Genomic DNA, 18,288 nt, shown 5'->3' on the forward strand with positions numbered 1-18,288 from the left:
AGGCCAAAGAGCAGAGACACAAGCTCATGAAACTTGTGTGCTACAGCATGCACCATGGGGCGGTTTCCCGGACAGGGATTAGATGAAACCAGGAGAAGGCTTTAGTTCAACTAGGACATGTTTGTAGTAAAAAAAAGACCAAATCCCACACATACTGTTTTCAGTTTAGACACCTCAAACATATATTGTTCTCTAGTATGGAAAACTACCCCCATGTGTTCAGTAAGGGTAACTGAACGGTTTCCAGTTAAAAAAACGTTTTGTTGTTGTGAGTAATATTAAAATGTGTGTTTGTGGCTCCTCACTGTTACTTTGTTGGAGAAAAGTACAGAAAAAAGACAAAGTCAAAGTAAAACCGAAAGCAAAACAAGCTCATCTTCATATAGTTCAACTATTTGACACACACGACGCCACACCACGTCTGCACTATAAGCAATCTTTTTGCACTTAACATAATGGAGCAATGTCGTTTTGACGCACCTCTTGCTCATGATACATACACCTCTGTGAGATGAGAAAAGGCAGCAGCAATAAAAAGTTTGAAAAGTTTGAAAACTGATCTCTATCTTTCTGTCATTCACAGGTATTCTTTGTTTATGCATATATTCATACTTATTCTTTTGTATCCCTTAGACAACAGTATTTTATTGAAAATCATATGTTAATTTTTTATATCTAATGTAACTAATTGTAACTAATTACAATTAAATGTAATTAAATTGCTATTTAGCATGAACAGGATGGTTCAGTCACAAGGATACTGATTGACAAGTTCTGACTCTCAAACAGCCCTTTAAAGGGGTCTAAGAAAGTGAGGACCTGCCAAAATATTCTCACTTTACTTCCTGTAAAAGAAAGACTTGTTGTTCTTGGGTGGACTACCTCTTCAATGCTGCGGTCCATAACTTTTGCTTGTCTTTGTCGCCATCTATGTTGAAAACAAAACATGGAACCTTATCTATAGTTGTGTCTGACTGAAACCAAAACAAAGTACAGCTGACATCTTCTGTGAAACTGAACCTGACAGTCTTCACTTTTAATCACGGTTATTATAATCACTGTTAGTTGTGAAGACAGTTTTGAACACAACTTTGTTTGCAAAATTGATTTATTATCTTTTTTTACAAACATTTTACAGGTTGCACAAAAATATTAAGATCAATTTTATTTTTGTTTTTGCACAATGAAAGCAACACTATACATTTATACTTAGGCATTTAGCAGAGCTATAGGAAAACACAAATTCAAAATAAAGAAATGAAAAATATTTTTTGAGCACACTTTGATGTTTTTAAAAAATAAAATAAAAAACCCATTTGACTCTTTACCCCACTAGATAGACATACAGATGAAACCACACATAAATTATGGAGCTCTGAAAAATCTAATATTCCAACTTTTGACAAAATAGAAATAATATCTATTCTGAGTCTAATTTACAAGTATCAGATCATCTCAAGGGCTAGACAACTTACGACATATCCATCATTTCGAGAAAATGTGTGTTAAACAAAGAAAGCAGGATGTGTTTTTCATGCATTAATGGTAATTCCTACTTTCTTTTGAAATCAGACATTCTTTTCGCCTTTCATCCGATACTGCTGAAATATTTTGCTGTCCTTTCTTTGTCGAACACGCAACATTTGGAGTCTACTCCCTTTTTTATCGGCATGTTTACTTTTCATTGAAAAACTGTTGTGCGGGTTGGATAAAAGTTTCTGTCGCCCTCCTCTGATATTATGGCGAGAGAGAGAATGACTTTTGTGATATCTCTGGGACTCGGTTGATGCCACAGCACAGTTTAAGTTACTTTGTATTCCAGAGCTGTTCAACATGTACACAGTCTTACACCAGACATCATTTTGATCTCTCTTCTTGATATCAGTGAGGAAAAACTTCTCATACGGGGGAATCAGGACCTCATTCTCATGAGGATACTGGGAGTATTTAGTCACATCAGCACCATGACAAGTATAGATTTCAAAACAAGAAACATTTCCAAAATTCTTCGTTACATTTTGATAAAGAGAGGAGGACGTAAATGAGCCAAAACGAATCTCTTTGTTTGAGGCATTAAACTCAGCGTTTGTACCACGATATGTTTTTTTACATCCCTGTTGTGTTTTCTTTAGAATCTGTAATGCTTCCGTCAACAAAAAGTGAAGCGAGTACCATCCGAATGTCAAGTTTTTGTATTCTTTTCTACCAGCCCTAATAGCACTATTGTATTTGTTATATACATGAATACCAGTGTACACATCTAAGGCAATTAAATGGTTTATTTTCAAGTTGTCTTTTCCTACTGGTTTTTTTTTTGTACCATTTTTCCAAGCTGTCCCAAAGCCAGATATGTTAGCAGAAATTTCTTTGTTTAGATATTGCGTCTCCACTTTACGTGCCATGCTTTTTGAACAACCATCATATCGATCATCGACTGAATCTGGTGCCATATCCAATGAATATTTTCTCACTTTGCAATCCTGTAACATTGAGAAATATTCACTTCACATTGTCAATTTTTTGTCAGTTAAAAAAGCTCATAATTTAAGCTCACCTGTCCTAGAACTTCACAGGTGACAATGAGAAGAAGAGCTGCAGTGGTCAACATCATGATTGTCTTAGTCCTCAGATGTACAACTGATGGAAATCCTGTAATTTAAGAATAGAGAGTGGAACACCTGGAAAGAAATACAACATTGTTTTATAAATTGTACAATCAAAATTGCACTTTAATTTTGAACTTAACAAAGTAAATTTACTAGGATTCTTTGGCTCCAAAACCCCTACTTTTTTCGGAGGGATAACATTCAACATTTTGTCAATTCAACTAAATTTACATTAACAGTACTGACCTTTTCAGATGTTTTCAGACCTTCAGGTGATTTTTGCTCCTGGATTTGAGAAAAGAGTAACAAGTTGCAACGTAGTCTCTTAAGGTTCAAGTTCAATTAGTACAGTAAAAGTAAATGTCATGTTATGATCACATGCATGAACAAAGAGTAGCAATGGGGAACAAACCTTGAGAGTTTTTATACTATTTGAAAGTAAGAGGTGGGTCATAGGCACCCACTTTTTAATACATCATCAGGTTTTAAGAAAGTACACCCTTTCATTCTTACAGTTTTTGACGACAAACCTTTTACAAAACTCCAAATGGGGTAGTTGATGGACTGATATGCAAATGTGTCCTATAGTGTGACGGCAAAAAAATCGAAAAAAACTAACAATATGGATAAATAAATCTCTCTTGTGCTATTTTATATGAAAAATATAAATATTACTAATACAATACAATGTTACATCAACAGTTTCTTTTCTAAATGTTGCAATGTCACAAATGACACAAATACAAGTCGCTATACTGTACATTTCATGCATGATTCAAAACAGCACTTGTGTTCATTTAGGAAAATACTTCAAATTCTACACTTATTGACAGACACCAAGAGTTTGAAGTTTGCTCATTTGTTTCCTTCATTAGATTGAGAACTATAGGAATCAGGACTGCTTTCTTGGACAAACATGGAGTCCAATTTATGTGAGACTTTTAGGAAGAGGAGCGAGAGAACAATGAAGAAGAATTTGGGAAGTGAGAGTAAGAAAAAGGAGAGATTGGGAGACAGGATGAACAATATTTGTTTCTTGGTATTGATTTTCATTTCATTTCATTACTCCCTGGAAAACATGACCTGCTTCTGCTAATTCTCTTGGGCCAAAAACATTAAAGGAAAAGTGAATATTCTGCCATCATTTACTCACCCTCGAGTTGTTCCATATATATATATATTTAGATATATACATGTGTTTGTTCTGCTGAACACAGAGAAAGATATTTGGAAGAATGCTTGTAACCAAACAGTTATTAGCCACCATTGGAGGAAAGATGCTTTATACATTTTATATTTCTGTACAACACAAAAGATGATATATTGAAGAATATATGAAAACAAACAGTTTTGAGGCACTTTTGACATCCTTTTTTCCCACGATTGTATAGTATGTAACACCCTTCTTACAAAAGTTTTCTTTGCATGTTATGCATGTTGCGTAAATGTTTTGTGGTTGCGTGTGAATACTATAGAGAAGTATTTTTCAAAGTTTTTTTGAGAAATCTATTACATTAGATTTTTGTCTGTTTCAGAATGTTTGCGCAACACAAATAGACCCCTTCAAGCTACATCCATTCATGTCCCGTCATTATACCACAGGTGTCAAAGAGAAAAGACACTATAAGTAACTGCCTCATTTCATTCCACATTGATACATTTAAAAAAAAAAAAAAACTTTATCACAAGCACATACATTAAGGTAACACTTGATAATACCCTCCAACTCATGTCTTACTTAGACTATGTGTGACCACCAGACAGAGCAAAGAGGAAGTGGCGCAAGTATAAACAAACCCACTGACCAAGTATCAGTCTCTGGTCTTTATCTGCGAACATCTCTGTAGCTAAAGTATCTTTTAAAACATGCTCAGCAAAAATTTGAAACATAAGCTGATGACTTTGCCTATTTTTAACTGACAAGTTGTCAGCCATCAACGGTCAGGTCATCTGCATCACACCCCGTCCGAGCTCATTGTAATAGAAGGTATTGGTTGCTTGACAAAGGCATTTTAGTTATTGTTCATAAGTAGAATGGTTATGTGTGTATGCATTTACATTTTTCAGAAATGACCACGAGAATACACCAGGTAATTAAATGCTGAGGTGTTTTAGCTAATTCTTAAAATGATCAAAACTACATAATGCAAATATTTCGGTTGAATAAATTTTGGCAACCCATATCCTCCTCCACCCCACCCAGAGGTCCATAAATTAATCCAAGCTGTCCCAAAGCCAGATATGTTAGCAGAAATTTCTTTGTTTAGATATTGCGTCTCCACTTTACGTGCCATGCTTTTTGAACAACCATCATATCGATCATCGACTGAATCTGGTGCCATATCCAATGAATATTTTCTCACTTTGCAATCCTGTAACATTGAGAAATATTCACTTCACATTGTCAATTTTTTGTCAGTTAAAAAAGCTCATAATTTAAGCTCACCTGTCCTAGAACTTCACAGGTGACAATGAGAAGAAGAGCTGCAGTGGTCAACATCATGATTGTCTTAGTCCTCAGATGTACAACTGATGGAAATCCTGTAATTTAAGAATAGAGAGTGGAACACCTGGAAAGAAATACAACATTGTTTTATAAATTGTACAATCAAAATTGCACTTTAATTTTGAACTTAACAAAGTAAATTTACTAGGATTCTTTGGCTCCAAAACCCCCACTTTTTTCGGAGGGATAACATTCAACATTTTGTCAATTCAACTAAATTTACATTAACAGTACTGACCTTTTCAGATGTTTTCAGACCTTCAGGTGATTTTTGCTCCTGGATTTGAGAAAAGAGTAACAAGTTGCAACGTAGTCTCTTAAGGTTCAAGTTCAATTAGTACAGTAAAAGTAAATGTCATGTTATGATCACATGCATGAACAAAGAGTAGCAATGGGGAACAAACCTTGAGAGTTTTTATACTATTTGAAAGTAAGAGGTGGGTCATAGGCACCCACTTTTTAATACATCATCAGGTTTTAAGAAAGTACACCCTTTCATTCTTACAGTTTTTGACGACAAACCTTTTACAAAACTCCAAATGGGGTAGTTGATGGACAATAAGGATAAATAAATCTCTCTTGTGCTATTTTATATGAAAAATATAAATATTACTAATACAATACAATGTTACATCAACAGTTTCTTTTCTAAATGTTGCAATGTCACAAATGACACAAAAAAAGTCGCTATACTGTACATTTCATGCATGATTCAAAACAGCACTTGTGTTCATTTAGGAAAATACTTCAAATTCTACACTTATTGACAGACACCAAGAGTTTGAAGTTCGCTCATTTGTTTCCTTCATTAGATTGAGAACTATAGGCATCAGGACGGCTTTCTTGGACAAACATGGAGTCCAATTTATGTGAGACTTTTAGGAAGAGGAGCGAGAGAACAATGAAGAAGAATTTGGGAAGTGAGAGTAAGAAAAAGGAGAGACTGGAGACAGGATGAACAATATTTGTTTCTTGGTATTGATTTTCATTTCATTTCATTACTCCCTGGAAAACATGACCTGCTTCTGCTAATTCTCTTGGGCCAAAAACATTAAAGGAAAAGTGAATATTCTGCCATCATTTACTCACCCTCGAGTTGTTCCATATATATATATTTAGATATATACATGTGTTTGTTCTGCTGAACACAGAGAAAGATATTTGGAAGAATGCTTGTAACCAAACAGTTATTAGCCACCATTGGAGGAAAGATGCTTTATACATTTTATATTTCTGTACAACACAAAAGATGATATATTGAAGAATATATGAAAACAAACAGTTTTGAGGCACTTCTGACATCCTTTTTTCCCACGATTGTATAGTATGTAACACCCTTCTTACAAAAGTTTTCTTTGCATGTTATGCATGTTGCGTAAATGTTTTGTGGTTGCGTGTGAATACTATAGAGAAGTATTTTTCAAAGTTTTTTCGAGAAATCTATTACATTAGATTTTTGTCTGTTTCAGAATGTTTGCGCAACACAAATAGACCCCTTCAAGCTACATCCATTCATGTCCCGTCATTATACCACAGGTGTCAAAGAGAAAAGACACTATAAGTAACTGCCTCATTTCATTCCACATTGATACATTTAAAAAAAAAAAAACTTTATCACAAGCACATACATTAAGTTAACACTTGATAATACCCTCCAACTCATGTCTTACTTAGACTATGTGTGACCACCAGACAGAGCAAAGAGGAAGTGGCGCAAGTATAAACAAACCCACTGACCAAGTATCAGTCTCTGGTCTTTATCTGCGAACATCTCTGTAGCTAAAGTATCTTTTAAAACATGCTCAGCAAAAATTTGAAACATAAGCTGATGACTTTGCCTATTTTTAACTGACAAGTTGTCAGCCATCAACGCTCAGGTCATCTGCATCACACCCCGTCCGAGCTGATTGTAATAGAAGGTATTGGTTGCTTGACAAAGGCATTTTAGTTATTGTTTATAAGTAGAATGGTTATGTGTGTATGCATTTACATTTTTCAGAAATGACCACGAGAATACACCAGGTAATTAAATGCTGAGGTGTTTTAGCTAATTCTTAAAATGATCAAAACTACAGAATGCAAATATTTCGGTTGAATAAATTTTGGCAACCCATATCCTCCTCCACCCCACCCAGAGGTCCATAAATTAATAACTGCTCATTGTCCATCATGAAATATATCAAATTAACAAACTGTTTCATCTTAACAACATAAACAAACATTACTTCGCACACTTCTGTGACCAAAACTGAACTTCGGTACACGTTCACAAAAAATAGGCCGTTTCTCAATTCCAAGAATGCAAAGGACGGACTTGTGTTCTCGTGGAGACCGGTCTTGGGAGACAGCCTCAGAGGAACCAACTTGGATTTCTGGGACTTCAAGCAGGTTCCGTACTCTCGCAAGGCTGCATTCGATGGATCCTTGACATCGAGAACACATCTGGGTACTTCCATGCCTTCTCTGTTATTTTGTTCTTGAGTATTGGAACAGGACTTGATGGTTATTGATGACGTAGAGCGAGAACACGAGGACCTCAAGACCGCTAAATAACGCATATTGAGAAATGGCCATATGAGTGCTGTAGATTATTTCTGACAACAATCATAAGAAACCGAGAAGACCCGTATTTGGCTAACTTGTCCCTCCAAAATTTTAAATTTAGACTCCGATACCAAGCTCAAGCGCTTGATGTCAATGTAACAACGTTTGTTTACATGCGACTGAACTGCAGGACCTATTAAACAAATTGTTTATTTAATAAAATGAACATACAACAAAATTCAACAAATCATTTATTTAATACAATTATTATACAGTTTAATCATAATATAAATTAATATAAACTTAAATAAAATAAAATATGAATAGTTGAACTATCAGACACAAGCCAAACACAAACTGGAAGTTAACGGGTCATAGAAGGGACCACGTTACAGCTAATGTTACCTCCACTGGGCATGCGCACTTCGATACCGCATCATTTTTGTCACGCTGACAACAGTTATTTTTATTTTTTATTTTTGTAAGGTTAGGTTTAGGGTTGGGTAGGTTTAGGCGTTAGCTAATCTGATTTATTGTAATTTTATGGCGAGACTTTGCATCACTTCCGGTCGTAGATGCAACACAATGAAACGGTCAAGGCTGAGAAAGAACAATGAAAAGATCAGAATGCTGTTTTTTTAATAAAACCAAAGCAAAGACGTCAAACACAGGACTATATAGGGTATACACAGAGGGATGACCAAAAATTAACATGGACAAAATGCGTAATTGTGATAACATAGACCACTTCACAAGACGTACACACTTGTCAAGAAGCACTTCCGGTTTCAGTTTTTATTTATTTTTAATTAGAATTTAATCTTACATAAAATCTTAAATATATGAATTAAACATTTCATTAAATAAACATGTTCCGGATTGTTTCCTCACTCGTTCATTGATGTTACATCTTTACACCTGTAGAGGGCGCTAAGTGAGTATCTTTCTGATCATCAGCACTGATCTCTGGAGGTAAAATACTGCTGTGGCAAAGAATGCTTTCATTTTCACTTGTCTACTTTTGTGGCCTTATTTATTCGTGCAGCAAATGCATATTTGGATAATAAGTTGAAGTTCTTGACAGTAAAAAAATTATACGGTATAAAATATGCAAGTAATTTGTTTATCTGCACTTAATTCTGAAGGGAATTAAATAACTTATGAAATCATTTTCAACCGTGTCTTTAACAAAATATCAGGATTTTTATTCAATCTTAGTATGATGAAAGCAACACTATTGTCTGTAAAGATGAGGATTGGTGTTTAGCCAGAGCTTGACCTCTGTGGTATATCTGGCCGGGGATTCGCCTGCTGCCACCGCACGGTTTCTGAGAATTCACCCTATCGTCTGTTTGCCATAAAATGGTTGCAAGCAACAGAACATGTGGCTTCAATGTACCGCAGGTCATAGACCAAATATGCGAACGAGCAGAGACACAAGCTCTTGAAACTTATACACATACACGCTTGTGAACAACTGCTGTTTCTCTGCTGGTTAATACCACAGAACTGATGAACCAAACGAAACCAGATGCATGTTGTGCCAAATATGACTCATTCAAAATATGATTTATGACTCTTTGCTCTGTGGAACACAACAGAAGATATATACAGAATATCTTTTTTAGAAATGTCTGTGGTTTGTGTTCACACAATGGAAGTCAGGCGGGGTCAAATGTTTTTTGGGTATCAACAATCCTTTGTGTTCTGCAGAAGAAAGTCATTAAGGTATGGAATGAGGGTGAGTACTGTCCAATAAAGGAAAGAATATTTGTTTTTGGGTGAACTAAATGTGATATATCTGGCCTGGGATTCGACTGCTGCCTCGGCCTGCCTGTGGCTTTAATGTACCACAGGTCATAAACCAAAGATGTGAAGGAGCAGAGACACAGGCTCATGAAACTTGTATGTTTTGTACAAGCTTGTGAACAACTGCTGTTTCTCACATGCTGGTTAATACCACAGAACTGAAATTAAAGTGAAACCGAACGAAACCAGATGCATATTAACTTTTCACTTTTAAATCTAACTTTTGCTGCTCTATCACCATTTTTGTGTGATACGAAAAATTGCAGGTTATGTTAATTTATCCATATCTGTGTCCTGAGAAAGTTTACTGGACAGCTCAACTTAATAAATCGTCATCGTAACCATTGTGACTTGTCTAAGATAAGGAGACAGTTGTAAAGGCAGATTTGTTTGCTCAATCAGTTTTTAATCATTTTTATTAAAAAAAGTAAGAGGTTGCACAAAAATATTAGATCAATATCAAAAGCTGGAACAATGAAAGCATCACATTTAAACATTTAGCAGATGCTTTTATGCAAGCAGCCTACAGTACGAGAGTGGAGTAAACAACACTTAAAAAAGAAACGATGGGCTGTAAAAAAAAAAAAAAAAAAAAAATCTAAAATTTGTAGACAGTTATCTTTATCTCTACCCTTGTGCATAATACTAGATTACTTTATCATCGCTATCTAGGATGAAAGCACAAATGTATTATGTCCATTCTGAGTATTTAATAATTTCTAATGCAATGGTACATAACTTTACATATCCATGACTTCAAGAAAATGTGTGTTGATCAGAGGAAAGTGGATTGTGGTCTTATGAAATAAGACATTCTACCTTTCCTCTGATACTGGTCAAATAGTTTGCAGTGTCTTTGTTGAACGCAACATTCAGAGTCATCTCATTTGTTTATCACCATGATTACTTTTAACTAAAAGACTGTTTTTTGCGGATCGGATAAAAGTGTAATATTACTGAGAATCGATTGATGCCACAGCGCAGTTTAAGTTACTTTGTATTCCAGAGCTTTTCAACGTGTACACAGTCTTACACCAGTCACCATTCTGACCTGTCCTGATAGCAGTAACGATAAACTTCTCATACGGGGGAATCAGAACCTCTTTCTCACGACGATGCTCAGAGTATTTAGTCACATCAGCACCATGACAAGTATAGATTTCAAAACAAGAAAGATTTCCAAATCTCTTTGCTTCATTTTTATTAAGAGAGGAGGACGCAAATGAGCCAAAACGAATCTCTTTTTTCAGAAAAGTCCTTTGTTCGAAACTATCCCTGGTACCACGATATGTTACTTTGCATTTCTTTTGTGTTTTCTTTAGACTCTGCATCGCTTCTGTCAAGAAAAAGTGAAGCGAGTACCATTTGAATGTCTGTTTTTTGTACGCTTGTTTACCAATCCTGACAGCATTAATGAATTCATTGTGTACTTTACTACCCGTGTACACAGAAATAGCAATACAATTGTTTCTTGTCAAGTCATCTCGTGGTCCAGGGTTTTTTTCTTCACCATCTCTCCAAGCTTTTCCAAAGCCTGATTTGTTGACAGAGATTTCTTCATGTAGGTATTTTGTCTTCACAAGGTCTGACATGTTTTTCGAACAACCATCATATTGGTCATCAACTGAATTCAGTGCCATATCCAATATCCCTTTGACAGGCACTTCGTGATCCTGTAACATTGACGCATCATTATTGATCGACCTAGTGGAATATACACAGTAAAAATATTGTTACGATCATCAGAAGGAGAGCTCTCGAGCTCCACCAGAGGGCACTACAGACATTATCCAGGCCTTCAGTTTTCACTATAATTCCCATAATCCATTGCCTGGACTCATCAGCCATAGTTGTTTTCACCTGAATCTTGTTGTCCTGTGTTAGTCTGTCTATTTATATCCAGTTCACTCACTCATTGCTCAAGTTTTGTTTGTTGTTACTACCGCATTTCTGAGGATTTAACACTTGTTGGATTACCGTGTTTTGACCCTGAATTGTTCTTTATTTTTTATGAATCTCTGCTGCCTGCCCTGACCATTTGCCTGCCATCTTGCCTGTGTATGCCATCTGCCAGCCCTGATTTCTTTTTGCCTGTTTTGTGGATTATGTTGAAGTTGTGTGTAGATCCTCAACCCCTTCGTGTCTCAGAGAAGTTTGTTACAAATACACAAATACATTATTTAATCTTACCCGTCCTAGAGCAGCGTCACAGGTGATGATGAGAATAAGAGCTGCAGTGATCAACATCATGATTGTCTGAGTCCTCAGATGCACCTGTCGAAATTCTGTATTATGAAAGTATGAGAATAGGACACTGAAAAAGTTAGGAACTGAAAGTATTTCTCCTGTAAACTGTAAAAAAGATATTCCGCCGTCTCTAACTAAAAAAATTTTTATTGACGTCTTGCATCTGAAGTATTATTTGTTCTACAACGTTATACATTTTTCCACCAACATGAGTAAAGAGCCAAACATTTTAATGCATTAAACAATATTTGCATAATGCATTAAAATGTTTGGCTCTTTTCTCATGTTGGTGGCAAAATTTATACAAATAATAACATATAAAATGGAAGCTACCGAACAACTGTTGTTACATCCGTCACTTGTTAACCGCACAGAGCAGAAAAAAAGTGCAGCCAAAACCAGAATGGTCTCCATCTGTCTTATTATAGCAGACTGCTATAATACTATCACACTTACTTTAGAAATTTATATTTAGTCAATAAACAAAAGCCTGCCTTCTATGCTGGTTAAAATTAAGGGAGTTCTCAATAAAAACAAATGAAGGCATTCATTTCATCACTTCAGGTAACCAAGACCTTACAAACTGAAATATTATTAATAAGTGTTAATATTTACCTGTGATGGTAAACCCTTATCGTCAACAGCCTTTATCTTGATCTTTCAATAAAACACCTGCTCCTCTGTAACTCTTCTAATGCAATGACCTGATGACAAGATAAAACCTAATGTGGTGAGGGAAGAGTATATAAACCCAGTGGGCGTGGCCTCAGAGCATATGGAGGTGTTTATTTAAAGAGAAAGATCATTAAAACATACATGTATCGATTGACATTAAAAGAGCACAGTTCCATAAATTATTTCCGGGTTGAGGTGGGAAATACTCTCAATTCAAGGTGTCTTGAACGCAGCATTAAAGGGTGACATTTTTATCTACTTTTACAAAATAAAATAATATAAATCTTAGGCGGCCACAGAATGTGTCTGGGAAGTTTCAGCTCAAAATACACCACAGAGCATTCGTTTAAAATGCATTCTTCCTCTTTCCAGTTTAAAGGGATAGTTCAGCCATAAAGAAAAGGAGATTAACTGTTCAGAATGGTTACATCATTACACCTGTAGGTGGTGCATATTGAGTGTCTTTCAGATGATCAGCGCTGATCTCCTGAGGTATAATGCCCATGTGGTATACTGTATGTCATTAAAAGATACATATTCAATGTGTCCAAAAAAAAAACATGTCATGAAGATTTGTTGCATGTGTGTTATTAGTTTTAAAAAGTTGTTTTCTGGATAACGGACCTGCAAATGTTGCAACTGGCCAATCAGAATCAAGCATTCCAGTGAGCCACGTAATAAATCTCCACTCACTTGATTCAACTAAATTATGCAGACTGAAGTGTTTTTCACAGTTCAGTGAGAATTATAACATCAGTTCTTATTTATGTCAGAATGTTTGCATGACACAGACAGACTAGTTTAAGCTACATGAATACATTTCCTTTCAATGTGCCCCATGTGTCAAAGAGCAAACTCTATGTTACTGCCTATTTCACAAACTCACGCATTCATTCAACACTTGATTATATATCCTCCAGCTCATGGCTTTCTTAGACTCTGCGTGACCAATGGACCAAGTAAAGAGGAAGTTGAACAAGTAAAAAAACACTGAACAAGTATCAGTCTCTCCTCTTTCCATCTTTTCGGCCAAAGTCACTTTTAAATACAAGATCAGCAACACTTCAAACACAGAATGACTTTTTTGCTGATGCCTGAAAAGTTGTCGGCCATCAGCAGTCAGTTCTCCATCAGCACTACACACTCTAATGGCCAATTCTTTGTAATCGGAGATATCGGTTGTTTGCCAAAGACTTTTTAGTAATTGCTTCTAAGTTAAATGCTTTTGTGTGCGCACATATACCTTGGGCATTAGGGTGCAAATATTTTTTCTGTTGAATAAAGTTTCAGACCTTCGGCTCTGCATTCAGGGTGAGTGAGTGGGAACGAATGTCCTCCTTCACCTCGACCGGTCAATGCATTTCCCTCGAGGAACATGGTTTGTATCTCATTTCCATGGATGCAAAGAACGGATATGTGTTCTTGTTCCTAAGAAGTACAAAATTGGATGGACATGCTGCAGTGCCTTCAGGGGCTTGAAGCCATTTTTTTATAATGGCCTTGAACGTGGCTTTTCCAGTCAGAATCAAGGACTGGAATTTAATGTTTTATAATCAAATATAGATTGATATCTACGCAGCTTTTTTTAAATGACTGAGAATGAAGAACGAGAGGATCTTAATACAATTATTTTTAATAAAACCCAAACAGCCAAACAAGGAAAAAAACAGAAGCACTGCAACAGCTTCAAAATTTTAAGACAAAGAACAACAAAGACTTCAAACACAGGTAATAGAAAAATAGCAACAGTGTCAAGGTTATATACATTATTCTCTGTGGGAGTTATTAAAGATGATTTTGAGGACATCGCTAAACACTTCTCAACTTATTAAACAAAATTAACGTTTTTCATCTGAATATATGCATGCATTTATGAATGATAAACAGCTGACACACAGGAACTGTTTCCTCTGCCCAAATGTGTGCCTGAAAAGCATTTGTGTCTTTAAGCTTATCATTATACTCTATATGAGATTAAAATATGAGACATCTTGTGATCATATACAAAAGCAGGACAGCTGTATTAAAACACTCCACACTTAAATATAAAACTGTATTAAAACATAAATGCAATGTACAATCAGCTCAAAAACAATGCACATGTTATAATGTCACACAGGCTTTTGCTTTTAGAGAATTAAAGATTCTCACATGAAGGGCTGCAAATGAAGAGTTTGTTTCCAAAATGAGATATCATGTTTTTATCACGTTATCATGCTTTTATTGTGTTTGATTGTGTTAGTGAGCTGTATGTTTTGAGTTGGGCTTAAATCAAAACTGAACAACTGCAGTTTGATTGATATTAACTGGAATGCAATGAGAAATAAATCTCATTTTGGAAATAAACTTTTCAAATATTAAGTGGTAAATGTATTGCCCTCTCAGGTTAAATGCTGTACTCACAAAAGTGATAAAACTCTTTTCTTTATCACTTAAAACTAAACTGTTAGATTGGGCGGATAATGAAATCTTAAACAAGGTTCTTATTATTATTTATTCCATGTTTGTATCTTTCTTGGTTTTTCTTTTCTGGTTTTATATTTAATCTGAGCATATGTCACATCATTAGATCCACAAACAACATCTGAAAGACAAATTAATGAAAAAACTCAAAATATTTTTCATACATTTGCTTTTCTGCCATTTATCATTTAAATGTTTCTCACCTCGATGTTCATTCATCTTCAGGTTTGAGTACAGCGTGTCTTCACTCTCTTTGTTATTCTCTAAAATTGAACCCAAGATTAGAAACATCCTGACATTCCCAGGTCTCATTGTAAGGGCATTTTAAATACCTCTAATGATCATGAAGTTTTTCTTTACCTTTCTTCTCTTTCTTTTTCTTCACTTCTTTCTTAGGCTTCAGTTCAATCTCAGCATAGGTGAGATCAGCTTCTGCACTTACATTGTCTACAACAAAAGAATAAAGACACGATTAAGATTTATTCTAGCAGTTTGTCATTTTACTCTTCTGGTTCTTTCTACCTTTGCTCTTGCGTTTCTTTTTCTTGATGTTGACCTGTGAATACAGTTCATCACTGGGGCCGCTCACAGTCACTGCTAAAGAAACATGATTTCACCATTAAAACCTTTAAAGCTGTTTCACTGTCATGAGATGAAACACATTAAATGACATCATTATGTTACCTGTGCTTGTGTTTTTATTATCTGCTGCACCAACTGAGTCATAAATATGAGAATCTCCTATTAAAAGAGTATGAAACAATTTGTCAAAGCTTTACATCTTATAAATGTAACTTTTTAAAGTAATAATGTTTATCAATGTTTCAATTGTTTAAAAGATTTGTGTCACTGACCATAAGTTGATGATGACTGACCAGACTGCAGTGGAGTGTCTTCACTTTGTTTCTGATCTGATGTCTGACTGATGTTCTGCTGTGCACTGACACTAGAGGGAGACTCAGACACTTTACCTACACAAACACATTAGAAGAAAAATGTCAAATGTAAAAACACTGTTTGTGTCAAACATATTCAAAATACACAGAACTTCCTCAAATCAAAAGTGAAGTATGTATGTGACTACAAAATGGTGAAGATAGTGCTATAAATATTACAACAGTCCTCATCTGACACTTGTCCTTGTTATATTTGAGCAATATGACACGTCACATACATCACATTGAAGTTTATGTGCGTAGAAGATTTGAACCTTTTTTGTTTCTGTAGCTCCACAGCAGAACCAAGACAATGATCAAAAACATGAAGCTCAATCCAACAGCCACTCCGACTAACAGACCACGAGGTGAGGAGACTGAGAATGGACAGAGATATTCTTATACAACCAGAACATTTGTAAGTTATGCAGAAATATTTTCTTTTTATACTTGTACAGGACAGTATCACCTGTGACTGAGATCCAGCTCTTTGGAGACTCTCCTCTCTCTGGGTGTTTACAGTAGTAGAAACCCTCATGTGACTTTGAGACTGTAGAGATGATCATCATGTCTCCTGTAGTCTGATTCTGCACCACTGATCCATCTTTATAGAATTCAGCTCTGAGGTTTGATGGGATTTTATCTCGATATAAACAGTGAAGAGTCAGAGAATCTCCTTCAGTCACAGGATGAACAGGACTGTCCAGAATCACATCACCATCTACACAACAGAGGAACAAATGTAATGTAGTGTAATATAAGTGATATTTTGTGTTAAGATAATAAATACAGAATTATAAACTCACTGTGTATTGAGATATTAACAGGATGAAGTTTGTGTCCAGATTCAGACTCACACCAGTACACTCCAGTGTCAGATGTGATGAGAGATCTGATTGTACATGTAGATTCTGTTCCTGTAGATGTGACTGATGATGATGAAGAATTTTCCAGTGTGTTTGTGTATCTTCTCACTGTCCATCCAGTAGAGTTCCTGTGATCCTCACAGCTCAGAGAGAGAGATTCAGATGAGAAGTGTTGAGTTCTGTTGGGTCTGATGATCAGAGACACTGAAGAAGAAACACCTGAGAAGAAAAACACAGCTCATAGATGAATGAAGAAATGAATGATATAAGAGCTTGTTGTTGTTTAGTTGTGTGTGTTGAAGTCACCAGTGATCCACAGTGGTTGTGTGCTGCTGTTGTGTGTGTGATAGACTGGATCTCCTCTCTCTGCTCCGCACATATAAACTCCTGTGTGCTTCAGAGCAGCAGAACTCACAGTGTAGTTTCCTTTAGATCCTCCACTGCTGTCTGACACCAGATCATAACCTGTCAAGGGAAATGTGCTATACATTAAGATTTAAAGATGGAATATTAAAAAGAGAAAATAAACTGAGAGTGTATTACCTGAGGAGAGATTGTGTTCAGTGAACCAGCTGAATGTCCAGCCTGTAGAGGATCTGTTAACCTCACACATCAGAGTCACTGAATCTCCTTCAGTCAGCCACTGCTGTGGAGAAACTCTTAAAAGTGTCTTGGGTTTATCTGAAAGTGAGAAATCTCTCATGAATAACATGTTACACTTCAGCTCTTCACACTAATAATGATGAACAAACATATAAACTCACATAATGATACAGTCGGTGTAACAGCTTCACTCTTCTCAGAGTTTTGTCCATTTACACTCGTTCCTCTACATGTGTAGTGACCGCTGTCACTGTGATAAACTCTGATTTTACACTCTTGTGTTTTGCATCGGTTGACTGTATACTGTTGGTTATATTTCTCTACAGTCCAGCTGTATGTCCACTCAGTGTCTTGTTTAGTCTGTATGTCACATCTCAGAGTGACAGTTTCTCCTGAGAACAGCTGTTTGTCAGGCTCAACGCTCAAAACTGCTTTAGGACTCTCTGTACAAACACAACACATAATATCATTTATTTATTTGTATAAATCAGATCAAATGTTCAGATATACAGCATGTGTCTGCATGTGTTTTGTTGAATATTCTAACATCTAACAGAATATTTCTCCTTTTGTGTTACATTGATGACAGAAAGTTTGAAACAGTGTAAGAGGACATCAAATAATGACAGAAAATGTATTCATGGAGTTAAGACAGTACAACCCACAGAACAGATGAAATATCTACCTGACTGAGGTCCATGACATCTCAAAATCTCACCTGTAACATTGATCCACAGAACATCACTGTAGTCTGTGTAATAGACTGGATTCCCTCTTCCAGCTCTACACCAGTACTGACCTCCATCTGAAACTCTAACATTGGACATTGTGTAGGTGTTTGTATCTGTTGTCGTCTTCTCAGTGTTCTGTGTGTGTTGATACCAGTTAAACTTCCATCCAGTGAACTGATTCATGCGACACGTCAGAGTAACTGTGTTTCCCGTCAGTACAGATCCTTCAGTATCTGATGTGAGTTCAGCTTTTGGTTTTGATCCTGCAGGAGAATAAAACACATTCAGATGCTGAAGAGTCTC

General features: G+C 35.9%; 3 protein-coding genes across 4 annotated transcripts in view; all 3 read right to left on the bottom strand.

Annotated features, from left to right (window-relative positions):
• Positions 1 to 1,137: 1,137 nt before the first annotated feature.
• Positions 1,138 to 5,533, bottom strand: LOC130426463 (T-cell ecto-ADP-ribosyltransferase 2-like). 2 transcript variants are annotated; one of them, XM_056753263.1, is made up of 5 exons: positions 5,351 to 5,533; positions 5,053 to 5,176; positions 2,853 to 2,891; positions 2,555 to 2,678; positions 1,138 to 2,480 (listed from the first exon to the last, which is right to left on the bottom strand). In XM_056753263.1, the coding sequence occupies exons 4-5, from the start codon at positions 2,609 to 2,611 to the stop codon at positions 1,569 to 1,571; spliced, it is 969 nt and encodes a 322-aa protein (XP_056609241.1). In that variant the 5' UTR covers positions 2,612 to 2,678; positions 2,853 to 2,891; positions 5,053 to 5,176; positions 5,351 to 5,533; the 3' UTR covers positions 1,138 to 1,568. The 2 variants fall into 2 exon arrangements, 1 of the variants encoding a protein (XP_056609241.1); XR_008907185.1 differs by lacking the exons at positions 1,138 to 2,480; positions 2,555 to 2,678; positions 2,853 to 2,891 and adding an exon at positions 3,834 to 4,978 and having other exon boundaries at positions 5,351 to 5,526.
• Positions 5,534 to 10,125: 4,592 nt separating this feature from the next.
• Positions 10,126 to 12,405, bottom strand: LOC130426661 (ecto-ADP-ribosyltransferase 4-like). The gene is made up of 3 exons (XM_056753551.1): positions 12,328 to 12,405; positions 11,656 to 11,750; positions 10,126 to 11,138 (listed from the first exon to the last, which is right to left on the bottom strand). The coding sequence occupies exons 2-3, from the start codon at positions 11,713 to 11,715 to the stop codon at positions 10,419 to 10,421; spliced, it is 780 nt and encodes a 259-aa protein (XP_056609529.1). The 5' UTR covers positions 11,716 to 11,750; positions 12,328 to 12,405; the 3' UTR covers positions 10,126 to 10,418.
• A 1,595-nt stretch (positions 12,406 to 14,000) lies between these two features.
• The window catches only part of LOC130425787 (uncharacterized), a 33,721-nt gene continuing 29,433 nt past the window's right edge, over positions 14,001 to 18,288 (bottom strand). Inside the window, exons 31-43 of the mRNA XM_056752167.1 lie at positions 17,973 to 18,248; positions 17,416 to 17,697; positions 17,195 to 17,332; positions 16,958 to 17,116; positions 16,592 to 16,870; positions 16,255 to 16,506; positions 16,061 to 16,162; positions 15,705 to 15,821; positions 15,535 to 15,591; positions 15,373 to 15,447; positions 15,211 to 15,297; positions 15,054 to 15,113; positions 14,001 to 14,971 (exon numbers count right to left, since the gene is read on the bottom strand). Of these exons, the coding sequence (XP_056608145.1) occupies positions 14,877 to 14,971; positions 15,054 to 15,113; positions 15,211 to 15,297; positions 15,373 to 15,447; positions 15,535 to 15,591; positions 15,705 to 15,821; positions 16,061 to 16,162; positions 16,255 to 16,506; positions 16,592 to 16,870; positions 16,958 to 17,116; positions 17,195 to 17,332; positions 17,416 to 17,697; positions 17,973 to 18,248 (1,979 nt within the window). The 3' untranslated portion in view covers positions 14,001 to 14,876. The remainder of the gene's footprint in view (positions 14,972 to 15,053; positions 15,114 to 15,210; positions 15,298 to 15,372; positions 15,448 to 15,534; positions 15,592 to 15,704; positions 15,822 to 16,060; positions 16,163 to 16,254; positions 16,507 to 16,591; positions 16,871 to 16,957; positions 17,117 to 17,194; positions 17,333 to 17,415; positions 17,698 to 17,972; positions 18,249 to 18,288) is intronic.

This window comes from Triplophysa dalaica, chromosome 7 (genome assembly GCF_015846415.1).
Source record: "Triplophysa dalaica isolate WHDGS20190420 chromosome 7, ASM1584641v1, whole genome shotgun sequence".
Classification (NCBI taxonomy): Eukaryota; Metazoa; Chordata; class Actinopteri; order Cypriniformes; family Nemacheilidae; genus Triplophysa; species Triplophysa dalaica.